Raw genomic sequence first — 10,850 nt, forward strand, 5'->3', positions numbered from 1 at the left:
GCGGTTTGAAACCACTCCAGCGGACGTCACGATGAGAGCTTTCAGACCGCAAACAAGAAGATTAATATCCAGAGAATATTGTGCTCTCAGAGAGCGTCGCTCAGCGCTCAGTCACGTGGCGTAAGAGGATAAATCAGCGTCTGAACACTGTAAATAAGCCGAGAAGCGCAGGATCCCTTTCCTCCACGTTAATGTGGCTTTCGCATCAGTACAATCCCAGAGAGAGCCATTCAACTAACCCAGATTCAGGAGGAAATCAATCAGAATAACAGCACGTCTATCAGCCATTTCCACTACTTTCCATTTAAAACGAAGGGTGTGTTAATTGCATTGCGTCATCTCAAGCTAAAAATGAATAAGTGGTGGGATGTGACTATGGCACACCGGGATAAACGAGATTGCTACAAATATACATTTTTCAAAAATAATTCAAGTTAGTATATTGATTAAAGAGGAGACATCTGCTGGTCCTTGGCAGAGAATAGCACAGTGTTTTAAACTGGAAACGCTTGGATTATTTGGCACCCGTTCTGTGTGGAACCGGAAACACAAAACCGTCCAATCAGGTTTTGACGTCGGAATGATTTGCGAAGCAGATTTGGTCCGTGTCCCAGAGAAGGCGGGAAATCCCGGAAAACGGCGTTTCAAGTAGAGTCTGGACTCCAGTCGAACTTTTTAAGGTGAAGTGGTTTTCTGGTCCTCCAGGGATCGTTTAGGAAACGAGATGAACTGCCTGAACTTCTCGAAGCTGAAGTGGCTCTGATCTCTTACTATTCATGATGACACACTGATCAGGTTTTAAAGTATTCAGATGAATCCCAGCAAGAAATGTCTGAGGCTTTATTTGACCCTAAAATACAAAAACAGGGGGTCTTTTTATGGCTTACGCATTTCTCACGTTTTTTCTCAATTACAAAAATAAAATATTTGATTATTTTGTGTAAAAAATGTTTGCTTAGTAAAAATATTACTTGGGGGGAAAAAAAAGATTTTAAAAAGATAAAATACGACCCAGGCATATTCCAAAAGTAAATGTAATGCAGATTTTTAAAATTCATTCTTAATAACAAATGATATTAAGTATTATATTATTAGTAGCGCGGTTAAACAATTAATTGCATCCAAAATAAGTTTTGGTTTACATAATATATACATGTGTTGTGTACATTTATTATGAATATATAAATACACACAGTATATATTTTCATATATACTGTATATTTTAATATATACGGTATATATATATATATATATATATATATATATATATATATATATATATTAATATATACTGTGTGTATTTATATATTCATAATAAATGTACAATGAAAAATAATGAAAAAAAAAAATATATATATATATATATATATATATATATATATATATATATATATATATATATATATATATATATATATATATATATACACACACACACACACACACACACACACACATATATATATTCATATATGAATGTGTGTATATTTATATATACATAAATATAAACAGTGCACTCATTTATGTTGTGTAATCAAAAAAATATTTTGGATGCGCTTAATGATGATTATCATAATCGTGAATATTAAATATCTTAAAGCACAATTAAAATAGTATTTTAGTATTTGCTGTACTGAACTAATGCCACATATCCCACACAAGGTCCATTTAGGATTTAAATGAGCTTCAGTTTACATAATAATGTTATGAAAACAAAACAAAATCCTTCAAAAATAAAAAAATTTTTGATCAGATGCAAAAGCGATTTTTCCCCTTAGGTTTTTGAGGTAAAATCTGACCCAGGCATTTCATTGTGAAATTCACCATTTACAACGCAGAGGAATGAAGTAACTTTATGAACACGTCACTGAAAAACAAACATGCACTAGAGAGGGACCTGCTCCCGACTCACTGGAACAGCTCGGAGCGTTTCATTCTATTACAAAACGTCAAAAGATGAAGAATACGGCGGGCCTCGCAGTGCCACGAAGGTGTTTTATGCTAACAAGTGTTCTGTTGAAGTACGAGTGAGCGATTTCAGTGCTGGATTAATCATTAGTGGTTCTCCAGGACATACCTGCGTTGAGACTCTCGTCCAGACGTGCTTTCATGCGTTCGGCAAACGCGCACAGATTAATATTCAACTTCTGTCAAAGTGGAATGAATAGAAACAGTGCAAATCACAATGTCACAGCTTGAAGTGCATCGACGTGCGTGCGGCGTGCGCGTGCGTGTGTGTGTGTGTGTGTGTGTAACTGTTAGCATCCATTAATAGTAAATCGTGACGTGTTATCGCTCCGATCTCTTCTCTGATTGCGAGCGCACATTATGTCAACACTACCGGTTTAAACCCCGCTCTATTCACTGAATGCTTTTCCGTGAAAGTCTCTCTCATACTTCCTACTTCCGTGCGCGTGAGCGCTGTCTCGCCAGTTTGTTCATAAAGCAGCAGGTCACGGTGGCGATGATCAAGATCCCCACGAACAGAGCCGACGACACGCCGATCACGAGAGGCAAGAGCAGCAGATCGGTGACTGAGGAGAAAACACAGGAGAATGCCAAGAAATTTTCTAGACAGTGTTTTAACGATTTGAAAATATAATACGGTACAGACACGCTCATTTAAACACCTGAAAACAACAATACAAGCACAAAACCAGTCATAAGGGTCCATTTTAAATAAGCTTTTTCGCTGATTTAAAAATCTGGAATTGGAGAAATGTTGAGAAAATACAAAAATCCCTGATTATAATGAACGAACAACAAGCACTAAACTTCGCTGCTTAAAACTCAGGTTAAAATGGTAAGCAGCAGGTTCTTTCAATAAGAGAATGTAACTAACTTGAAGATTGCGAGTCAGAAGCTCCAGACTGTTCTTGCAGAGTTAGAATCAGTCTCTTTCTAGTCTCTGTTCACAGTCAGCATAGATTCAGGAGTCAGTTCTCAGTAAATGCTCTGAACACGCTCTAATATCTGTGTTCATCTGTTCTGAACGGTGTAGTAAACACAACTTAACACTGATTTCTAGTCGCGAAACACAAAGTAGTTTGACTTTCACAGCGTCTCCAGAACATGGCGCCCGCAGCGACACTACAGACAGAGTAATAGCCCCGCCTTCTTTCTCTGAGTAAACATGTGGGTGGAGTTATGCAAATTAACCCACTCTGTGACGTAGAGAAGTGGGGGGTGTTTAAACGAATCATAACTGTCATAACTTTTATAAAGAACATCTCTTTGGTTTAGAGACTTTAAACCTGCATACTTAATATTTTAACATAAAAGAAAAATGGATAATCAATCCATACAATGGCTATTGCTACAAATATACCTGTGCTACTTATGACTGCTTTTTCACGTATATAAAATATTTTAGCAAGTGGGTATTTATGTTCGGCATCAAAATCTTTAAAAACCTCTGGCTAGGAAACTAAACCGAGTCATTCCTGTACAGTAAGAGCTTCACTGCTCACCTCGGGCGTAAAGGTACAGGTGTGTGGACAGTGACTGGGCTTCAGCGCCGGTGCCGTACCATCCACCGCGAGGATCCTGCGCCCAGACCTCGGCCCGACACCGATAGTGTCCCTGGTCCTCCTCCTCAGCCGAGAAGATCCTCAGGCGGAAGCAGCGGGCGGACAGACGGTCCGCGCTCAGCTCGCTGCCGTTGCCGTAGAGGAGCGTCAGGCCGTCGTGGGTCAGAGTCGCCAGGAGCCGGCCTCCGCCGTCCTCCGAGAGCGCAGCGCCTTTCCTCGCCGGCTCCTCGGGTGTCCGAAGCCACTGGACCTCGACTCGTGAAGCGCCGCTGGCTTCCACGGAGACGTTACAGAGCAGGGTGACGGTGCTGCCGCGCTTCAGGAGCGGCCGGCGCGGCAAATCAATGCTGGCTGAAACACGCACCTCTGAACGGACACAAACACCGACAGATTCAATCCGAGTCCCGTCTAATCCAGAGGAACTTCATTAAAGTGAACCTACTATGGTTTCACTTTAACACAGCGTGCAATAAGTGAATGAACATCCTGTAAAGTTTTAAATCTGAAAGTGTAACGTGTCTCTCAAGAGAAAGAGTCGACTCTGAATCACTTGACGTCAAAATTAAACATTAGCATATTTCCCGCCCACTTGTCGCTCTTTTCATGTTGGTCTGAATGAAAATGCAGATTCATTCTTCACCACTAGGAGCCGAGTCCGTGGCCATCATCAAGAATTGACTAAAAACACATTTCTTCCCTCTTTATCAGACCTCTAACTCAACCACTCTCTATCCTAACTCTATTCTTAAAGTAAAAACATGCCCCGTTTAGTCTTGCTCCATTCTTTTTGTATTCTTTTTTATTTATCATTAAATATTAACAAAAAGCTAAACGGGCCTCTAGTAACAGCTTGCTATTCTTTTTCTTTTTCCATTCCATCAGTTGCTCTTCCTTTTATTTATTCTATAATTAAGGGGAGACACTGCCTGCGAAAACCTTTTGGTTTGTTTATTTACTTATTTTTTCATGAACCTGTTAAGTTTTTGGGGCTTTTTGGTTTTTCATGAAGCGTTTTTTTCAAACTAGCGTAACGAAAACACCGAGAAACACATTGTGCTCCAGATTTAAATTATAACGCATATTTATGAAGCACATTAAAGGCCATTTTCGCAAAATGAGGTTTTTCTCCTACACTGAGCCACTAATCTCCACAAACATTTTTATTCCTCACTATATCCTGAAGGCTTTTACAGAGCCACTTGTTCAAATATAACTAGCTTGTTTATATACATTTTAATCCCCTCAAAGTTGTCAAATTTAAAGCATTTTCTAAATAACGTAGCGACAAAAATGTAATCAACCAACTGGGTAAGTCATGTGATAACTTCATTATTTCTTTTCAGCGTCTTGCCTTGAAAAAGAGCTTGCTGTGTGTACTGCGTTAGGCTGACTCCATCTCTTGATTTTTATTGACTTGTAAATCACTGGATAAAAGCGTCCGCCAATGCCTAAATGCAAACAAGCACTTTCTCAAGTACCTTCGGTCTTCAGGCTGACCGTGACCCACTCGGATCTCTGCGTGACGGTGGCTGGACTCTCCGGGGCTGGTGTTCTTCTCCCGGCGTAGACGCTCACGGCGCAGCGGTAGAGTCCGGCGTCAGCGGGGCGGACGGAGAACAGGCGCAGAGAGAAGCTCCCTTCGGACTCCTTCTCCATGCCGCCTCCTCCGGCCCGGCTGAGATCGTCTCCCCAGGTCACCACGCCCTCGGGATCCAGACGGGCCACCTCCACCTCCACGCCGCCCGCCGGCCCGCGCCGCATCCACTGCACCTGCAGCGCCGAGCGCTTCCACGCTCCCACGCCCGACACCTGACAGCCGAGGCGGAGCGGAGCGCCGGGCCGCAGGGACACCACGCCCTCCGGGGAGGAGCGCACGCTCAGGGTCTCCGCTGGGGACGCACAGAGACACAAACACAGCTTTAAATAGAGACTAACCCGCGTTTCTCATTGCTAGCATTGCTCAAAAAACACGACTTGGGGAGGGGGATTGCTAAAAGCAAATAAAAACTGGCTTGTTTTTAGAGCCAAACTATTTCTACAACAGTTAAATATTAGTTAGTTAATTTTAGAAATGTAATTTACTGCTTTGCATCATGAAAAGCGTTGTACGAATAAACATGAATTTAATTTGCCAATAAAACAGCACTACTAATAATACTTGAATTAAACGGTAACATATTACAATAACATTATATTGCAAATAGGTTGTTTTTTATGGAGCCATTTTCTTTTAATTAAAAAAAAAGATCCACTAACATCAACCTTCTCAAATATTTCTTTATATATTCTTTTGACTTTTCTTTTACTGTAAGAAGAGGACCCTCTAAAAGTAAGGTTCTCTACTTTTTCTATAAAGGTTTTCTTTTTATTTATTATGAAAAAATAATAAGTGCAAAACCTTCCTACATGCAAACAGAGATGCATATTCTTGTAATAACATCACTTATTAATAAAACAAGCATTAATAAGTCTGACAGACGACTCTTGTGTTGGTTTCGATTGCTTCTATTGTCGCTTTTTTCATAAAACATCTACTAAATGAAGCACAAAACCAGTCATAAGGGTAGAAAATGTACAAAATAATCTTTCCTAATTATTTTTGTCATATAAGAAAAATAATCATTTTGACCCATCCAATGCGTTGTTGGCTATTGCTACAAATACTAGAGACTGCCTTTGTCCTCCAGGGTCATAAACGTAAAGGTTGTTTCCGTATTCGTCATCATGCATGCTACGAATGCGACAAAATCGAAGCTCACGCTAACGTATGTTTCGGAGGCGTGCGGAAATTTCTGACTTCGATGCAAATGGTTTCTAACCCAGCGGCTGAACGGTGAGGTTCCCGAGCTCCATGGTCCTCTGTGCGTTGCGTTCCCACTTCCCATCCGGATCTCTGATCCACTGAGCCGCCTCGCAAAAATACGAGCCAGAATCCTCGGGTGCCAGAGCGCTCATCTTCAGCACGTAGAGATCGCGGCCTCCGTCGCCCTTCCGCTTCTCCACGGTCATCTCCCCGTCCCGGTATCTCTTCCCGTAGGCTCCGCTGCGGCCCGGCGTCACGCGCAGCTCGCGGTCCACGCCGATGATCTCCCGGAGGTTGTGCCCCAGAGACTCCGGGCCCCTGGCGCTGCGCACGCCGAACGTGACGGACACGTGAGTGTGCTGATCCGACTGGACCGAGGCGGCGCAGGTCAGCTGGAGCTCCGTGCCTTCGGTAACGGGCTGACCGCTCAGGATGCGAGAGTGTGTTATGAGCAGCGTGTCGGGAATCACTGCGGAAAGAGAGGACAATAATGTTCAGAATATAAAATGAGTATATATTTGTATATAATTACACATTATTTATTTAACATACAGACTTCAATTTGCACTGTACAAAAACATCATTCCTGCTTATAGTTGAATGTTTATAGTATATATAGCATTTTTGCTATTTTGCACATTTTATATTTTGTACATTAAATATTGAAACTCTTCGGTCATTTTTAAACGAGAGGTTTCTGGTCCGTTACGATTCAATGATCTACGCTAAGCTATGCTAAAAGCGCTACCGCTAGACCCGGGGATGAGTCTATTTTCAAAAAAAAAGAGTGTTCCTTTAAGACCTTTTTTAAGTCCCTAAACATTAAAAGGCAATGCAAGTTTGTTAACATCGATCGTGGTAATTCTGCAATACACAAAAAGCAACAACAACAACAAATTGTATCCTAAATACAATCTTTATAAAGTACTTTAATAGCTTGTGTACACCTGCACCAAACTGCCATTTAACTGTAATTATGGCACGATAAAAACGTGATATTTACCATTATTTCTTTCATCTCAATCTTTTGACCAAAAGCTCGTGTAAATAAAAAGGAAATCCCTAATTAGAGTTTAGAACATGCATTTGAAGCTGATTGAACACCGACCTTTGACCGCCACCGATGAGCTGTAGTTCCCCAGGAAGCGGGTGTCGGTGCTGGGCGTGTAACACTCGTAACGGCCCTGATCCTCTGACCGGAGCCTCTGGATGATCAGTCTGGCTTTGTCTCCTGAATCCCTCTCGACTCGAACCTCGCCGGCCTGCACGCGAGCCTGGAACGGCACGTACGGGAAGCCGTCGTCTCGCGTGGACACCACGCCGATCTGACGGCCCTCAGCATCCTCCCGGTACAGATACCACTCGAAATCCTGCGTCCGTGGGCCTTCGTAGGCCGAAACGGCGCAGGGAAGGGACAGCGAGAAGCCTGCGACCCGATACAGCGGCCCGGTGGGAAGAGTGACCTCGCGGCACACGCAGCGCTGAAACTCTAACACACAAACAGAACCGATGCTAATCAGTCTGAAGGCTATACACAGAGATCAATACACGCAAAGAGAGGTCGATGCACGCATGATGCTCGTGGTGGGTTTTTTCAAGCATATGTAGTCTCAAAATACGAGGACATGAGCACAAAGCGATTCACACTGTACATGCGCAGGGTTTTTCCACCTAAAAAAAAAAAAAAAAATGCATTTCTTCTAGTTTGTATTTAATGCATTATAAATACAATCTTAAAAAAATATTGTAACATTTTGTGCATACTTGCACCAAATTACAGCTTGATTGGAAACAGTGCAGAATAAAAAAAAATTATATTTATCTTCATTTTTTTAATAATATTTCATCTCAATCTCTGCACTGAGGCCTCTAGGAAAAAGTCATCTTTAACAGGCCAGAATGGTTGTTTTTATGTTGTTTTTAATTCAATCTGATCTGGTATGTGTTTTATATGTGGTGCGTCGTGTTGGTTTTATTTCTGGTGTTCATGTAAAGCACTTCAACTTTGGTTAATTTATTGCTAAAATACAAACTAAAAAAAATCTATAATTTTCTACACAGTAGGGATCAACACATGCAAAGCAGTTTTGTGAAAGAGATCAATAAATGAACACACAACTGCACAACATCCCCACTTAAATGAGGGCACCGTCGAACGCCGCCCCATATTCCCGGCGCCGGGTGCGACTATTGTTTATTCACGGCCGCCCTTTGTTCGAGCATGTTGTAATGCGTCTCTGAATGAAAGGCTCAGAGTAATGAACAACAATGCCATTCTACGAGTCTATGTTTTACAGCCTGGGAGCTCGCAGCTGAACCTATACACATATTTACGATTTACATCGATGCTAAGACATTTAAATAACCGACATGATCAAGCTTTGCTGTAAAATCCGTCGCGCTCAATCCACTTTTTTACCAAGTAATGGATCGTTTTAATCTCATTGCATTATTGAAGATATACAGTGACGAATTATATTTGGATTTGACATGCATTAGCTAGCAGGTAAACTTCCTTTCCACCGCTGGTTGTGAATGCAGACATATAAACAAGATCGGATAAACTACGCCATTGAGCGTCGACGTCACATCTCCAGTTCAACCACAACCTGAAAAACAAGAAAGCGTGGAAACTCTAAACAGTTTCGGCCAAAATCCCAATCGCTTCGTAAAAGGAGAGCGCATTTTAATCATGCAAGAAACAGCATCCTCGTATCTCTCAAAGATGCATTTCTGCCTGACAATAGCTGGATTTTAGTGGAAACGGCGATCGCTTCCGTGACTGTCTCTTCTGGCCGGCATCAGGCTCTTCTCGCTGGTTTGGGTGACCCGTGGGAAGTGACCACACACACACCCCCCGATAATGACCGGAGGACAGAAGCCGTAAGCGGATCAGACAGCGTAATTAAAGCGCAACCGGAGCAGCAGGCCAGTGGAAATCCTGCGCGGCTTACACGTACGTTATGATGTCAGTATTACACCCTGTGGAAATCGAAAGGGTCGCGGTACTGTAGCGGTGCTTTCCTGCTGCTCCGGGCCGAAGGTCATGGGGTTGATTCTTGGGAAAGAGCAAAGCAAGAACCGGTTGAATGCCGCTTTGGATTAAAGCATCTCCCGAATGCATGAAATAATAAATCATTTTATACAGCTCATCTGACAATGTCAACACGGAGGGCAAAACGGGACCACGGTGTTGCGATCAAGACCGCCTAAACCGAGAAAAGAGGCAAAGTCATTTGAAAAACAGTCATTTACTGTAAAAAAACGGGTGATTTTTATTATTTTATGAGAGCCGTTTAAACAAACTGCAGGGACAAAACACAGCAATAAAGTTATTGCAGAGATTTTTTTTTGCAATGCAATACCAATTCTTGTTTATCGAGCGCTTGCATAAATGAAACATTTGTTAATTCTGCACATATTTACCAAAAACCGCCCTCTTTCTTTCGCATTGCTTGATCATATCGCGTTATGTAAATATGATCGCACACATCAGCAACCTAACAAAATAAATCAGTGTTATTTAGGCTAAGATTTGCCTCCAATCTCATGATGTGAACCTCACAACGCACTTTGTAATTTAGTGACGTTACATAGTTGTGGTCTTGAAGTTAAACTCCTGAGACCAAGACCTTCAATGTTAATCTTTCAGGTACTGGTAATAAAACAGACACAGCGTCAATAAAATGTGCGCAAATCTATCAGATGGCTATGCCAAAGCATGAATGGCATTATTGCACCATCTCCCCAAAAAGCATGGTATTACCTCACCGCTATCGGAGGATTACAGGGAGCAGATGGACATGAAACACGAGCAGGTCGGACTCACCCCACAGCAAAGCGATGAACGCGATCCACCGCGATGCCATTCCTCGCCGATCTCCGCGACACACGGGCGTTTACACCGTTTTACTAGAGTAGAAACACATGCTAACGCGTGCTGTCCCGGGGCCGGTGCTGAAACCAAGCGTTCGTCGAGTCACGGCCGAGCAACGCGCGAGCCGCCGATTTTCCCGCGGATTACGTCCCGGAGAGCGCGCGCTGTAAACCGGCACTGCAATCGCGCGAACGGTTAGGCGTTCCGTTCGCTGTCGCTCATTTACGCCTCTTTTTTTCTCCCCCCCCCTCGCGAGCACGTCGTCCAAACGACCCGCACGTCGACTGGGTGCGTGACGTCACGGGCAAGCGGACGGACGCTCATCGGTTAATCGCCGTCCAATCAGGCGGCGCAGCGCTGGCGAACACAGCCAATGGGAGACCGACTCTTAAAATCGGTTTTGACGTCTGTTTAAATCGATGTTTGAATGTAGGCCAGTACTTCCACTGTCGCGAAAAAACAACAACAAATGATGCTAATACTGGTTTCCAATGAAACATTTTTTTTTAAAAATAATTTCATTAATAATATTTAAATAGTTTATTTATTTGTGTTTAACATATTTTTTTATTCCTTCGTTTCCTTAATTTCTTTATTTACTTATTTACTTTGTTTCCTTATTTAGTTAATTTTAATTTTA

General features: G+C 42.4%; 1 protein-coding gene across 1 annotated transcript; it reads right to left on the minus strand.

The window, feature by feature from the left end:
* Positions 1-1,433: 1,433 nt before the first annotated feature.
* igsf8 (immunoglobulin superfamily, member 8) lies at positions 1,434-10,486 on the minus strand. The gene is made up of 6 exons (XM_043232214.1): positions 10,163-10,486; positions 7,442-7,822; positions 6,350-6,802; positions 5,009-5,419; positions 3,471-3,896; positions 1,434-2,534 (listed from the first exon to the last, which is right to left on the minus strand). Exons 1-6 carry the CDS (start codon positions 10,200-10,202, stop codon positions 2,401-2,403), a joined length of 1,845 nt encoding a protein of 614 aa, XP_043088149.1. The 5' UTR covers positions 10,203-10,486; the 3' UTR covers positions 1,434-2,400.
* Positions 10,487-10,850: the final 364 nt, after the last annotated feature.

Source organism: Puntigrus tetrazona, unplaced genomic scaffold (assembly GCF_018831695.1).
Source record: "Puntigrus tetrazona isolate hp1 unplaced genomic scaffold, ASM1883169v1 S000000513, whole genome shotgun sequence".
Classification (NCBI taxonomy): domain Eukaryota; kingdom Metazoa; phylum Chordata; class Actinopteri; order Cypriniformes; family Cyprinidae; genus Puntigrus; species Puntigrus tetrazona.

Excerpts from the sequence above, each read along its gene's own strand:
- igsf8 (XM_043232214.1), bottom strand. The coding sequence starts at position 10,202 with ATGGCATCGCGGTGGATCGCGTTCATCGCTTTGCTGTGGG. Across the intron at positions 7,823-10,162 it reads GTTCATCGCTTTGCTGTGGG|AGTTTCAGCGCTGCGTGTGC; the intron begins GTGAGTCCGACC and ends TTTGTGTGTTAG. Across the intron at positions 5,420-6,349 it reads CCTCACCGTTCAGCCGCTGG|CGGAGACCCTGAGCGTGCGC; the intron begins GTTAGAAACCAT and ends GTGCGTCCCCAG.